The 14770-nt window shown below is 50.2% G+C and overlaps 8 protein-coding genes across 8 annotated transcripts, besides 2 other annotated features; 3 read left to right on the forward strand and 5 right to left on the reverse strand.

Moving 5' to 3' along the window:
- Positions 1-565: 565 nt before the first annotated feature.
- On the forward strand, positions 566-1612 carry NFIA_073180 (urease accessory protein UreD; the record flags this gene model as incomplete). Its single annotated transcript, XM_001259299.1, has 1 exon — positions 566-1612. One exon carries the CDS (start codon positions 566-568, stop codon positions 1610-1612), a length of 1047 nt encoding a protein of 348 aa, XP_001259300.1.
- A 540-nt stretch (positions 1613-2152) lies between these two features.
- Positions 2153-3084, forward strand: NFIA_073190 (urease accessory protein UreF; the record flags this gene model as incomplete). Its single annotated transcript, XM_001259300.1, has 2 exons — positions 2153-2261; positions 2315-3084. 2 exons carry the CDS (start codon positions 2153-2155, stop codon positions 3082-3084), a joined length of 879 nt encoding a protein of 292 aa, XP_001259301.1.
- Positions 3085-3132: 48 nt separating this feature from the next.
- On the reverse strand, positions 3133-4036 carry NFIA_073200 (urease accessory protein UreG; the record flags this gene model as incomplete). Its single annotated transcript, XM_001259301.1, has 3 exons — positions 3133-3670; positions 3726-3824; positions 3879-4036. The coding sequence occupies 3 exons, from the start codon at positions 4034-4036 to the stop codon at positions 3133-3135; spliced, it is 795 nt and encodes a 264-aa protein (XP_001259302.1).
- A 657-nt stretch (positions 4037-4693) lies between these two features.
- Positions 4694-5711, reverse strand: NFIA_073210 (caleosin family protein; the record flags this gene model as incomplete). Its single annotated transcript, XM_001259302.1, has 5 exons — positions 4694-4798; positions 4852-4944; positions 5003-5164; positions 5219-5443; positions 5499-5711. The coding sequence occupies 5 exons, from the start codon at positions 5709-5711 to the stop codon at positions 4694-4696; spliced, it is 798 nt and encodes a 265-aa protein (XP_001259303.1).
- A 398-nt stretch (positions 5712-6109) lies between these two features.
- Positions 6110-6135: a microsatellite.
- Positions 6133-7304, reverse strand: NFIA_073220 (PP2C family serine/threonine-protein phosphatase; the record flags this gene model as incomplete). The annotated part of the gene is made up of 5 exons (XM_001259303.1): positions 6133-6518; positions 6572-6674; positions 6722-7007; positions 7074-7183; positions 7239-7304. The coding sequence occupies 5 exons, from the start codon at positions 7302-7304 to the stop codon at positions 6133-6135; spliced, it is 951 nt and encodes a 316-aa protein (XP_001259304.1).
- A 390-nt stretch (positions 7305-7694) lies between these two features.
- On the reverse strand, positions 7695-8118 carry NFIA_073230 (uncharacterized protein; the record flags this gene model as incomplete). Its single annotated transcript, XM_001259304.1, has 2 exons — positions 7695-8020; positions 8070-8118. 2 exons carry the CDS (start codon positions 8116-8118, stop codon positions 7695-7697), a joined length of 375 nt encoding a protein of 124 aa, XP_001259305.1.
- A 1748-nt stretch (positions 8119-9866) lies between these two features.
- NFIA_073240 (C40 family peptidase) lies at positions 9867-10715 on the forward strand (the record flags this gene model as incomplete). The annotated part of the gene is made up of 1 exon (XM_001259305.1): positions 9867-10715. The coding sequence occupies one exon, from the start codon at positions 9867-9869 to the stop codon at positions 10713-10715; it is 849 nt and encodes a 282-aa protein (XP_001259306.1).
- Positions 10240-10291: a microsatellite.
- Positions 10716-11350: 635 nt separating the features above from the next.
- On the reverse strand, positions 11351-12559 carry NFIA_073250 (uncharacterized protein; the record flags this gene model as incomplete). Its single annotated transcript, XM_001259306.1, has 3 exons — positions 11351-11798; positions 11858-11975; positions 12028-12559. 3 exons carry the CDS (start codon positions 12557-12559, stop codon positions 11351-11353), a joined length of 1098 nt encoding a protein of 365 aa, XP_001259307.1.
- Positions 12560-14770: the final 2211 nt, after the last annotated feature.

Genomic DNA, 14770 nt, shown 5'->3' on the forward strand with positions numbered 1-14770 from the left:
CAGCAGAGCAAGGATTCTCTTTGCCTTATGAACACGAGTGATGCATAAACCTTATCATTGGAACAGGGAAATGTCAAGGAGAGATCTGCATGGCAGGTTGTGGCAGACCTGAAAGGAGAAGATCGATTTCCAAATGAGCGGTCAAGTCAACTATTTGGGATGCATGCCAGCTACACTGTCACACCAGGTAAGCTATGGCTTCTGCAGGGCTTCCTGCAGGGCTCTATGCCACGTCATCCCTCAGATGCATCTGGAGCGAACGCAAGAGAGGCAACAGGGCAAAGTTCACCTTGGTCATACTTTTGCCCTGCAGGTCGACAAGTACCCGTCTTCGAGAGTGCAAACGCTAACCCTAAAGCAAAGAAACTGGATTTCGGATATTCATTTGGTGTAGTTCTGCAGTTCCTGACCTGTCTGATCTTGATAGGAAACGTGAGAGGACGCTGGTCGACTTCTCAGGCATGGATAGAACCCTCTTGTAGATATGTCCGAACAACAGTTCCCTACATTGTTGCTTATGGATATAACCTCTTCCACCGGTTCACATACACGACTCCATAACATAATGCCATCACCATTTGAATCTTCTGTCGTTTCCCCGGCTGGTCATGGCAAGGTGGCCCTCGCACTTCTTCCACCGTCCATCCCAAGCTTTACAACTCTATCCTACAAATATCCCCTAAAGCTACTCACCCATTCGCCCCGCTTTCTTCCCCAGTCATCCGCGCTGCCATGCGTTTCGCGGCCAGTCCACCTATACATCCTCAGTTACGGCGGCGGCCTGCTGCCCGGCGACGAAATCTCCGTCTCCATCATCCTCAACCCGCAAACGAGACTGGTGATCAGTACCCCGCAAGGATGTAACAAAATCTACCGCACAGAGGCTACAAATAAAGCTCGGAGCCGACTAGCAGTTCCCGCAAATGGCCTGAACAGGATGAGCCGGCAGACCCTGGACGTTCGCATCGAGAGACAGGCCGCACTCTGCTACTTGCCTGACCCGAATGTGCCGTTCAAAGACAGCCGCTACGAGCAGATCCAGGTGTTCACCGTGGACTGGGCGACAGAGGTCAACAACCGCAGTAGCCTCTGCGTGTTGGACTGGGTCACGGAAGGCCGAACCGCACTGGGAGAGAAGTGGGATTTCCACCTGTGGCGGGGAAAGAACGAGGTGTGGACTGTGGATGGGAATGGGGCCAAGAAGCTCCTGCTGCGCGACGCGATTATACTTGATGTCGAGTCGGAAGAGCAAGCAGGAGAGATGTGCGCGGCCACGGGCACGGGCCTTATTCGCCAACGCACTGGATCGAACGGCATCATTGGGACCCTTATACTTTACGGACCCGTGTTTGAGAAGCTGGCGGCCTTTTTCATGCAGCGATTCCAGTCACAGCCGCGTATAGGATCCCAGAACTGGTCGTCATCCTCGACGCCTTTGTCGAAAGGCGAAGCAGACGTTGTATGGACTGCTGCACGAGTGCGAGCCAGCTTTGTGATCGTCAAATTTGGAGCAAAGGATGTGGACGGAGCGAAGAGATGGCTGGGTGATCTCCTGCGGGAAGAGGGCAGCATTGCAGCAGAGTTTGGTGAAGAAGCTTTGCTTTGCTTGTAACTCACCCCGTCTAAATCCGCCTGACCTAGATAGCTTCTCATGTGCTCAGTAACGGTCTGTGTGGTATCTCTGCAGTGATATAAGCGGCTGGTATCTGCACGAGTGGAAGATATAGCACATACAAATATGACTCCCCTCAAACTAGGTGATATTGCTTTTGCCACTTTCAATGAAGAGGGTCGACAGTAGATTAAAACTTTCTCGCCGTTCCTTCGAATGCAGCATGCTGCCTGCTCTGGTTGCCTTGACGTAGCACGACATGAGAATCAGCCACTGCAGCCAAAGTTCCACCAATCCCAGCCCAGGTGAAGTTCCATAGTGTAAAACACAAAGCTCTGTATATCCTGATCAAATCCTACATCCTGGGTCTTGCAAATACAGTGATATGTATACTTCATCTTTCATTACATTACGCGGTACGGACCCCTTCCTTTCCATATGGCCTGAGTTGTGCCAACGCCATAAGGTAGACCATTATCCATATGCTATACTGACCATCATCCTGAACTAATTATCTCTCGCGCATCGACAACCCTCAACATGTACGAAAAGACGAGTACCGTTGATCAATCTCCGGAAGACAAGGCCCCGGGTACAGAGTCTCGTCTGAACGGCCTCAAATTGCCATCTCACATCAAGACCTCCAGAGGTATTTATGTCGACGCTCACCGAGTACTGTGTGTTGCACGCTGACGTTATAAGACTCCTCAAACCTAGTCCCAGGCCATGCGCTCCTCCTCCTCTCCGACTCGGCCCTACCACTCGGATCCTTCGCCTACTCAAGCGGTCTAGAATCGTACCTGGCTCACGCAAAACTCCGCGCCTCGTCGACCAGCTCGCTGTCAGCGTTCCTCTCGTTCCTCAGTCTCTCCATCGCCTCGACGGCGAGTACTTCTCTGCCCTATCTACTGGCGGCGTACAGACACCCCGTGGCCCTGGAAACAATTGACAATGACATGGACGCCGCAACAACCTGTATCGTTGCGCAAAGGGCGAGCGTTTCCCAGGGCCGCGCTCTGCTTAGCGTATGGGCTAGAGCGTTTCGACAGGCGTATGCCCCTGCGCCTGACGGGGGTAGTAGCGCAGCAGAAAGAGCCAAGCAGGCCCTGGAGGGCCTTTTTGAAGCTCTACAGGGTAGCGATGGCACTGGCGAGGAACTAGGGGCCAAGGGTCACTTTGCGCCGCTGTGGGGCGCGGTGAGTCTGGCGATGGGACTGGCGGTACAGCAGGCGACGTATGTATTTATGGTGAACCATGCAAAGGCGGTGCTCAGCGCTGCTGTGCGGGCGTCTGTCATGGGTCCTTACCGGGCTCAGTCGATCCTTGCTAGTCAGAGTCTGCAGGATATGATTCTGGAGCGGATAGAGAGGGAATGGGGGACAAGTATGGAACAGGCAGGACAGGTGGTTCCTATGCTTGATCTATGGCTTGGGAGGCATGAGCTTCTTTACAGCAGGATATTCAATTCTTGACTGGCCTGAGACAGAGAAATGCACCGTTGGCAATCAGATAGAGATCTGTCAGTGTACAGACCCGGAACCCCGTGGGGCACCACTCTGCCATCTCTTCAAGCTCAGCTCATACGCACCGCTGGCTTTCCAGGCACTCAGAATCAAATCGACAATCCCATCCACGCCCTTCCCATTCTTCACCTCTGCAAAGATCGTCGGACCCCCTTCCCTCATCTTCGCCGCATCCCGATCCATAACCCCCAGATCTGCCCCAACCGCCTCCGCAAGATCAATCTTGTTAATAACCAACAAGTCCGACCCAGTGATACCCGGCCCACCCTTCCGGGGGACCTTGTCGCCACCGGCAACATCAATCACGTAGATAATGAAATCAGCTAGTTCGCGGGAGTAGTTCGCCGCCAGATTATCACCCCCGGACTCAATCAAGAGCAAATCCGTCTGGAACCGTTTATGCAGATTCTGCAGCGCAAGCAGGTTCGCGCTGATGTCTTCGCGGACGGCAGCATGGGGACATCCGCCCGTTTCGATGGCCATGATCCGATCGGCGGAGAGGGCTTTATTCCGGGTGAGGAACTCGGCGTCTTCTCTGTAAGCCGTTAGCAGTCTACTTGTAGCTGCAGTTCGTCAGAGTCGTGGCATACTTGGTAAAGATGTCGTTCGTGACAGCTGCAATGTTGTACTCGTCTCTCAGGGCCCGGCTGAGCGCGAGCATCAGCGCGGTCTTGCCAGACCCAACTGGCCTTGCTGTCAGTTAGCTCGGTTCTTGGTTAACTCAAGGGGATAGATATGAATACCCTCCGATGCCGACGGTAAAGGCTCGCTCGGTCCAGTCGCGGCCCTCGTCGAGGGGCTTTTCTCGTTCTAGGTATGAGCCCGGTCCGTCGAGGATCTCGTGCGAGTGGCCGTGGCCATTGTTGGTGCCGTCGTGGCTGTGGTCGTGGGAGTGAGTCATGTTCTATTGTTGACAGGAATGGCAAAATGAGGCAAGGGATGAAAGAGAGGCGTCAGTAAGGGACTATTGGTAGCTGACGACATGGGAGTATTTATAGATTGGGGGGGAGTAGACTGCAAAGACAATGGGCTATGTGCTGTACAGTAAATCTCTCAATTTATCTTACCTACTTCTGCAAATTTCGAAATACGGTACACACAGATGTAATCAACATATCACATATTGGACCTATAGCCTGTGAGGATAATGGGCTTGGCCATCAATTGCTGATAGGCAACAGTTGGGTAGGCTGTGAGGACTGTGGAGCCGATATTGTTAACATGCCCTACTTTATGTTACTACAGCATTCGCCTCATGCTTCCCAGCGACGACAGCATTCCTACCACAGCACGAGGTCGCTCGGTCCAGATGTCAATGAAACTCATGCCATGCTGGAACGATACTGCTTCCATAGGAACAACTTCGGTCATTAGATTCCGTACGACCAGCTTTGGAGCAGAGCCATGGTACTGATGCGGAACTAGCATCTCTGTTGGATCTCACCCGGCAAGGTTGCCCGAAGTAACCTGATTAGAATTGTAGGATGGTCTGCAGAATGTCATAGGAAATATCTCCACTATCTTTACTTCAATGCACTACCGCATATATGTATGGATATTAATACATCTTGACAGCACCCACGAACCCATCCCCTCCAACGCCATACCCCTGCTTCCAACCGCCCTTCTTCCTCTCTTCGCGGATCTTCCAGAATATCGATCCCTGTTGCATGTCAGCATCACCATCATCACCATTACTCCTTGCAAACGACATACATCATAAACCCCCCTCAAATCCTCCTTGTAAACTCGTCCATCACGCTGAATCAACAGCCACGTCGTTCCCCATTCAAAGAACGCAGCACCCCACTACAGCCGTTAGCCTCATACTCAACCAAATCAATCAAAACCAAAGGAAAAGACCTACCCCAAACGGATCCACCGCACACCGATTCCCATGCATCATCTCAAACAACTCCCCAAGAGTCAACGCCCCGTCTTGATCCCGATCATACTTGGCAAACATATCCTCGAAATGCTGCGGGATGAACCGTCCCTCAGGATCATACGTCCCGCTATCGGAGCCATGCTGCATCACTCTCATCAGCTCCATCTCAACCTTCCCAGAGTCAAAAGAGCCCACCTTCGCTTTATAAATACCATCAACATAAACCCTAAACCACAAATCCGGGATCAGCGAATGCGCCAACCGCGTGGGATACGAGAAATTCAAATTAATGATCAGCATTGCCAGCAGCGAGAAGAGGACGTTGAAGCCTAGCTCCCGGAAGCCCTTGTAGGTGTCTAGCGGGTAGATCTGGCCGTCGTGGTCGCGGTCCCAGAAGAGGACGTGTTGTTGTAGTGGGGTCTGGTCTGTCAGCTTTCTGGAGCATTAACTTTCTGGGGCTTTGGGAGGGGCGTACGTAGTCGCCGTATTTGGCAATGTAGTCTGCGTCGCCATAGGGTTTGTCGATTGAGACGGCGGCGTTGGCACGCGCGACGGCTGGGCTGGGGATGGAGGTTGCGGTGGATGTTGCTGGGGGACGCTCGGATGTGACAGGGCAGTTTGGGGCTGCTGTTTGGATTTTGGGGTCGCTGAGGTCGGATTCGGGGATGAGGTCTGGGACACTGGGCATTTTGTGGTTAGTGGCTCAGAGTGAGGAGGTCAATTGAGTATGTATCGTGATGGGGATGGTAAAGTGAGGGCCTTGATGGCAGTTAAGTATTATACTGGGACAATCACATGCAAATTGATCAGGCAATCAGGATTGCTGGATTATCACACCTCTGAAGGCTCATATCCAATAGGTTATAAGCCATCTTGTTTATCAGATAGAGAATGACGTTTGTTCGGGGATAATGTGATGTCATTTATAGTCTCCAGGGTGGAGCTGATATCAAACATATGATTGTTGCATACCATACTCATAGACATATACGAATTTGTTTATGGATGACCAGAAGGAAGTACAATAATTAGCCGGGGTATATTCATCTCCCATGTCCATAGTCTGGGAGATGCTGAACATATCACATGCTATGCTATGCTACGCCATGCTAAGCCGAATCATGCTGCCTCCCATAAATAAAAGCACATACACAAGTCGCATTATCGCTCATCGGCCCTCCCGTCGCCTCCGTCGTGATCTTGCCCGCGACGCCCTCGGCTCGCGTCCCATAGTTCCAATGCGCCACGACCCGGTCAAGTATTCTCCGATCCTCCATTTCGTCCGTCACCCCATCCGTCGTAAGAATAACGATGTACTTCCTGTCCTCCTCGAGCTCAATCCGCGAGATCGCTGGTCGGTTAGACAGTAGATCCCCCTGTTCCTTCTCGGGGTTGAACCCGGCAATCTCCTGCTCGAGCGAGAAGGGCTCATCCGCGTTGATGAGGGGTGCTTTGTATTGGAGGTCTCCGAGCGCGCGGGACATATTGAGGGCGCCTGCTCGTGTTCATTAACAATTGAATCACAATGCGGACTGAGGAGGAAATTACCTATTCGCGGGGACCCGAGCTCGCGATTCACCACTCCCCCTGCCTCTTTGATACGCTCCTTTTCAGCATCGGAGCCCGGTTTGTGTGCTTTCGTGATGCGTTTCTACCATGGCATTAGCATCGTCTGACAAGAAGATAAGGTGTACTCACCATCTCCCAGCCATTGGGATGGTGCTCAGCGAGCAGAACGTGCGAGTCCCCTAGGTTTCCCACAACTAGGATTCCATCCGTGAGATCCACCAGGCAGACGGAGAAGGTCGAGCCGGATTTGCCAAACACCTCGTTCCCTGCTTTGAATTGGTCGAGGAGAAGGTTGTCCTCTTTCTGGACGGCGTCTTCGATGGCTTTCTCGTAGTTGCCTGTTTGGATGTCGGGGGATTCGAGGATGAGACGGTGGAGGTGTTGTTTGGCATGGAGGGAGACGTCGGATGTTACGCTGCAGTATCAGATTATCAGTATTTACTTGACGATTCCATGATCGCGTGGATACGTAGAGACTTACTGTCCGTCGTAGACTCCGAGGAAGAGGAGAGTCTTTTCTGTCTTGAAGGGGATCTGCGCGGGGAGGAGGATGGTGTACTGATCTTGTTGCGAGGGTCGGGATCCTGGGGCCTATTTTTCTTAGTTTCGATCGACAGTAGACTGTAAGCTGTAAGCTTAGGCTTACGCTATTCCCTCCAGCATCCTTGAGGGTGAGCTTATCGCCTGATGCAGAACTTGATAGAGGACCCATTTTGCTGTTTGCTCTAGGGAGTAGAGTTGCAGTTCTGCAGTTGTGTTATTTACGGACAGTAGATGTAGAAGTAGTAAAGCAGAATGGCATCACCGATGCATAAGATCTACGACTTGGTCAGAGCTAAAATAAAATAAGCAGGTACCATGATTCGCCTCTTTAAAATATCTTGATCTGTCACTGTCAGATAAAAAAAGAAGAATAGAAAAAGATAAGATATGCACTACGCAACGGTGATGTCATCCATCTTCTCCACAGATTATCAGCTTCATCTGATGCGATATTATATTATATTTTACACTCATCATTGCCAAGATAGATCATCAATCGTCTGCATTCAATGGTCTTAACGTTGTAATGTACATAGTGAACAAGGTAGATATATTCATGCTAAACCCTAGGCCTCCGTGACTTCTGCTCATCCTCCGGCCCCATCTTCCTGCTCCCCGCTTTTTCCACATTCTCTCTCTTCTTCTCTGTCGGCTCGTTGGGATCATTCTTGATCATTGCGTCCGCACTCGTCTGCTCCTCGCCCTCGTGCGCCTCTGAGGGGTTTGCCCTGTGCATCGAGACCGGCGATTGCACCGACCGTGTATCTGCTTCGTCCGAGTGCCCCGCCTCCCTTCCGCGGGCCTTGTTGATAGAATGAGCCTGAGGGTTGCTAGAGATGGGGTTTCCTGATGCTCCAGATGGTTTTGTGGCGAGGAATCGAGCGTCTATTTTCTGTCAGTCTGGTTAATGATGAGAGGTCACTCTATCACTTACGGGTGTAAGGTCTCAGCGACCGAGAGATCGGGATTCGAATTGGCGGCATCTTGAAGATGATGATAGAGATGATTGATTGTAGTTGTTTAGCTGACTGGAAGGACCTCTTAGATGTGCTGGTCAAGTGGTTATATATGCCTGGGTGGGGGGATGACTTCATTCGCCGTCACTGGGTTGTCATCCTCCCTGAAGCAGGTACAGCCTGATCCAATAATGGTTAAACAAACTGGATAGATTGTCTCAAGACCAGCTTGTAGGTATGAACGTCTTCCAGGCTACCACTTCCAAGAATACGTCTCAAGCAAAGCAACAGAGTACTTCGCACGTCAATCCATCACATCAAGGCGCCTCACCTCCTTCTCCAGCCATATCAACAGTTGTCCAGCGCATTCATGATATTTGAGTCCATCCGAGATCAAGCATGGCGCAATCATACACCTTGCAATCGGAGCACGTACACCACTTTCACGGTGACCAGACTTCGTTTTCCCGGGCTAAACAGATCAATACTGTGCTGAAGTTGACAATTGACAATCTTTGGGAGCGCCAGTGGCGAATAAGATGGACGTGTATCTGTGGAAGCTTGTGATGGCGAAGTTGAATTGACACATTCTATCTTTCATGATCAAATAGGGCCCTGATATTGACTGTTGGTCTGGATTAATCACGTTATACTGGTTTTAAGAGCAGGTAAGGATGAGGGTCATTGCTATTGAACATATTAGCAAGTAGTACCCTTATATAATGCTTATTTCCACCGCAGCACGACAAGCACAGGACCAGACAGTCTTGAATACACGTGAGCGGTTAATCAGCATTACCAGTTTCACGTTCCAGGAATGCGGCTGCTGTGGTTCTTCATGAAGATATGAGAATAACTTGAGTACCATGGACTTGGCGAGGCATTCGGGGCAATCTAACTAGCCAGAGAGTCCCAGGATCATGAAAGGAAGATCTCGCTTGCAATGGATCCAAGTGTCACATCGTCTCGGAGATTTACTTAACCAATACTACCGATTAGGAGTTGCTGATTCAATGAAATGGAGACTCGCAGGCGCAGGGAGCCACTTCATCAAAATACGAGCAAGGCTTTCTATTTCGAGGTTGCATTGCATCCAGGAAAGAGTCGAGAACCAGTTCGACAGAGACCAAGAACTTCAAATTCCAGTCAAGGAATCAGAAATGCTTCGCGCATTGCTTGACTTAGTTTATCTAGGGCATCGTCCTGAATCGCGCACAATAGTCTCGCTGAATGACTCTCAAAAGGGATCAACGCAACATGATGACCTCCACACAACAGGGTTCAAACAAACACGGATCAAACTAGTTTATTAGGCCAGATTAAATCACACTAATGGAGCATACCCCTGGGGTATTGTGATGGTCTGATCTCGTATTCAGTCATGATTCGCTCTGGTGATCTGCAGACTAATCTGCAACACGAGAAGAATGAGAACAATAGCCCTGACGAGTTAAGCTTCAGAGCTTGTGTCCTCTTGGATACTATTTTTAGATACATTTTAGAGCATGCCCTGCTGCTTAACTCCTAATGGCTTCCTACTTCTGCGATGCCAGGAACACGAGCATTACGAGCCGGGCACTTGCAGAATCTTAGTCGATGTAACTCCGTAACACTTCTAAACTTGGCCTCGGATACGACATTCGGCCCCATTCCTGGACCCTGAATTGAGGAAACACGAGTGACATGTTTGGAATCAGTGGGAATACGAGATGTGCTCTTCGATCAACAGACCTTGAGGTTTCAGTGATTGAGGAAGTAGCGGCAACAATAGCTGGATGTCTATAAATGGACGATCTGCCCATATCACATTCCTCTTCAACAACCTCAAACCAAACACACATCTCCAAACACGGATCTCTTTCTCTCACAAGATGAAGTACCTCTCCATCGTCGCTGCATGCCTTGCAGCCATCATTCCCTCAGTCAGCGCCTACCCCATCACCGGCGACGGCGTCAACTGCCGCTCCGGTCCCGGCACCAACCACCCCGTCGTCAAGTCCTACCCCAAGGGCCACGACGTCTCCATCGTCTGCCAAGCCCCCGGCACCGATGTCAAAGGCGACAAGCTCTGGGACAAGACCTCCGACGGCTGCTATGTCGCCGATTACTACGTCAAGACCGGTAGCTCCGACTACGTCACCAAGCACTGCGATGGCGGTAGCGGTGGAGACAGCGGCGGCGACAGCGGCTCCGGCAGCGGATCCGGCAAGGCCATCGTCGACGCAGCCGAGAAGAAGAAGGGGCTCCCCTACGTCTGGGGCGGCGGTGGCTGCAAGGGTCCCTCTGGCGGCGGCTTCGACTGCTCCGGCTTGACCCAGTACGCCGTCTGCCAGGCGCTGAAGAAGACCATCCCCCGCACGGCGCAGACGCAGTACAACTCGAACATGGGCAAACGGATTCCTCGCGCACAGGCTAAGGAGGGTGATTTGCTCTTCTGGGCTACTGGTGGTGACTGCAAGAACAAGGTTGTCCACGTTGGTATCTTCATGCGGGACGGATGGATGATCAATGCTGCGAAGACGGGTACTCCTGTTAGGGAACAGGCTATCTGGACCTCTTATGGTGGAATTTCTATCTGCCCTTATGTCATGAGGTATGTCAGTTTCTTCGGTACGGTGGATTAAGCTAATGATTATACAGATTCTGGTAAGAGCTCTTGCAACGATTGCATGGGATACAGTGAACATACTGGCAGTTTTGCCTCTCTTTGATTTCTCTCGACTTGGGCTATACAATTGTGGTTAACTGCTTGCCTACTTCTTCGCACTGTACAAATCTTTTCAATTCGATATAGACGAACAGTTGGTCTTCTTTTATCTTATTTCATCTATTATGCATTTCCTCTAAAGACAATGAATCTTTCTCAGGCTAAGGCTAGTTGCTTGAATCTATGATATATACTGGGAACTTGCAACTACGCCAATATTAACATTGCGAGCATTCTCGGTCATAACACACTTCTACTACAATACAAGGCAACATAACATAAACCAATAGACTTACAGAATATCCACCACGGGAACTCCATGCCAACCGTGGATCGTGCCTTCATACACCACAAAACCAGACCCAAAGTTCGAGAGTTAAACAAGCTTCGAGTGAACCACGGTCTATACCTCCGGTCTTCCGCCTTTGTCCCGTGGATAGTTATACATCCCTCCCTGCACTGGTAACTGGATAGATAGGTGATTGGACGTAATCCTGAATATTCTAACATTGTGTGAAATAGTTCGACATAATCTGAAATACATGAGAATCGTCACAGTCCGTCGTATCGTACCAACCCCTGGATATGAAACTCGGTTGTTTTGAGGATCCCGGTCGGTGAATTAGGCTCGATTGTAATGAGCGCCTCGCTGTCACTGCTACGGCGCTTCGAATCTTTCGCTGACCCGACGCAGGTCATGGGATATTCGACGTATTCTCGCCCTACGCTTGCAAAAGGCAGGTAGGGTTGAGGGCGACTCAACTTGCGGTCGCTTGCTCCCAGCTCGTTGGGAGTTGATTTGGATTTGGACCGCCTGCTGGTTACTCGACGCACAATGATATTGAAAAGAGGCGTGAGTGCAGGAATGCAAGCGGCTATAATAATGAGATATTGTTCGACTGCAACCCAGACCGTCAGAGTAAGCGTATCCCACGTATAATCAGTTCTGGCCGACAGTGCCGCCAAGTGGACGGTCTTGATAATAGCAGCCACCATTGCGCTATGCGATATGACGTTAGAGCACAGCATCCAGGAATTGAGGCGGGAATTATGACTAACATGATACCCAGCGAGAGCACGAAGCCGAGCCCAAATTTAACCTTGGTGGCCATCTGCAAATCCTTGATGGTAAGGAGCGGATATACCGCCAGAACCAAGTCGCTGAATGCAGAGGCAGCTGCAGGTCTCCGGTTAGCAACGTGGTAAAAAGTCCGTCCAGCCATACGTACAGCCCTGAAAAAAAGCATAATCTCTCTGTGCTCCCGCTGGCCAGCAGGTGCCTTTGATGTCATTATCCCAAGCTTTTGCAGTGGGTGTGCACTGTCCGTAGATGGTGTAGACACCACCGATATTAATAATGGACAGCAAGATCATCCCCGCATACATGGCTCGCTTATGTTGCTTCACCTCCGAAATAATGCGAACCAGAAATAAGGCCACCGACACCTTCCCCCAATTTGTTGACATGACATGAAACCCCTGGGAAAGCAGCTGGTACTTTACTGAAGCGATCTGTTGCTCGTGTGATAGATCACGCATGTGACGCCCAGTGCCATGCATGATACTCAGAGTTACCAGTACAGTATTGACAGCGGCACAGATCAATGCAAGCAGGATGAATGCATCGTCCCAGCCGCAGCTCCGAAGGATGCGCGCACGTACCCAGAATCTGGTAGCGGTGATAAGAACGCAGATTCCGAACAGCGGCCACGAGACCGCGTGGAGAATCCAGCCGCGGTCAGCGCCTGATGCGTCTGCCATCATCAAGAACCGCGGTGCAGGACATGGAGGTAGATAGTGTAGAAGTGAAGATCAAGGGCCTGGGGGAGGGGCAGGTGGGTGGGGAGGTAGGTAGATGCAGAAGAAGGAAATCGCGATGCCATCGTCACCCGGGACAAAAACTGACATCTTTGCACGATCTAATACGGAGTAGTCGGCAAAGATGTCCCTCTGAGCGAAGATCTTGCTGGCTTCAGGGGCAATGACTTGCATAGTTTCTCTGCCGTTGTGATCATCTCAACCTTTGCCGAATTGGGTTATGACTTCGGGGAAAAAACACCCACTTGGGAAATGATTCTCACCGAGTGGATCCGTCGAGGGATGGCGGTTTGATGTATCGGTTTAAACAAGAGATTCAGACAACAATGCAAGGGATCTATCATCATTTTGTGATCCTTCTCAGATAGAGCTAGTGATAAGTGGCCGTCGGCGTAACATTCCAGAGACATCCACCGACTTCAACGGGTGAGCAAGATGATCCTTCCTGGTCTCCTTCATGAAGAGATGGGGAAGTGGATACAGTGCGCTTCGTATTCCCTGTTATGGGGGGAACTATAAGAGAGCACCTATTATTGGTCAGCAATGCCGTTGATAGCCAGCCGGGGTCAGTCCAACTAATCCTCACCCTGTTTTGCACCAAAAAGACCCAAAAATGTGGCAAGGACTGTCTATCACGTGGCCCCTGCGAACGGAGTCTGGCCAGAATGGTCCACCCAACCTTATTCTGCGTCCGGGGCTAATATAAGGACAAGTATCCGCATCCATCTCTCACATTGTCTCTCTCAACACATCTCTGCGTTTTTCTACTTTGCCATTATTGTCAGAATGAGAACATAATACCCGCAGTTAATTGAAGCTAAGCTTGTCCAGATTCAGAATTGAAGCGCCAAACGTATCCAGGTAAGGCTCCCCGCAGTAATAACAACAGCCTGCTATAGGAACTCTAGAGAGCTATTCCCAAAGATAGGATCGAAGACAGCGGGATCTTTCTCCACATTAAATAGAGCGAGAAGCCTTCAATCTACCTGAGGCAAGAGGAAGTAGGGTAGGAATGGCGGATTAGAACGGTTGCTGCGCCAAGGCATGATTACCGGGCAAATCCAGCAGTACGGAGTACATACTTTGAAATCACAAATATATTATTTCGGTTTGTTCCAGTGGCTTGCCGTAAATGCCTGCAAGGCTCTAATCTAAACCTTCTTCTATTCAAGTATCACAGAATCCTTGGCTGTCAGATGGCGAAATCGTGTTCCTCAGCTCAAATATACGTTTAAATTCGGATCGTTATGTCGTTAAAAGGGTTATACGTCGCAGCGACAAGACAGAAATACAAAAACTATTATAGTCATTTCAAACGCCGAATAGTCTATCTGAAGCCACGCAAGTGGTCATAGATCCGGTTGACTGTTACACTTGTGGGTCTTACTCGATTATCCACATTGATTCCAAAACAACACCGTGTCTAGCACTCTCTGATCCTACCGTCATGGCTTAACACGGTAGGACGCAGGAAAAGCAAGGAAAGTCAACGGATTCGACGTGATAGCGCGCAAGATTGAATATATTTGGGATATGGAGGAGGATGGGGCGAAGAATCGGTTTTCTAGTGCTGTTGGCTGAGGGTATAGGTATAAATGTTGTCCAGTATCGTCAAGATGTGCAGAATGGACCACGAAAGGGGTCAATCTGAAGAGTATCTTTCTGCTGGCAGCTCAGCAATAAGGAATTCTCTATTATTTTGCAGCGGCACGAATGTCAACAGTTCTCACCGTCAAACTCCTTCGCAGGCCCTTGGTCATTTCTGCCAATTTCAACACCATTTAAAGCAACTTGTGTCCTCACACAGGGGCGAGTCGCGCTAGCGTTGGAAGCACCACTCGACGAAAAAGGACTTTTGGGGACATTTCATAAACGCTGCGAACTTGGTCGATTTGTAAGAGTCCGACATGAGCTGAAAAGAATTTTTTTTTACTCCATGGAGTAGGCGGGTTTTGGGACTCACTCTATTACATGTATCGGGCCACAGGGCTTACATCCTCACCTGTCATACACCCTCACCTTAATAGTAGAAAGCAGTGCTGTATTGAACGTCCTTCCATCTAGTTGTCTAGGGGTGGTCCTCCTCCGTAAAGCTGCTAAGTTACCATGGAAGTGATTTTCTGTTTCCCTAATGACCCCGGTTTCGGGCCCGAG

The sequence above is a fragment of the Aspergillus fischeri genome, genomic scaffold (genome assembly GCF_000149645.3).
Source record: "Aspergillus fischeri NRRL 181 1099437636264 genomic scaffold, whole genome shotgun sequence".
NCBI lineage: Eukaryota > Fungi > Ascomycota > Eurotiomycetes > Eurotiales > Aspergillaceae > Aspergillus > Aspergillus fischeri.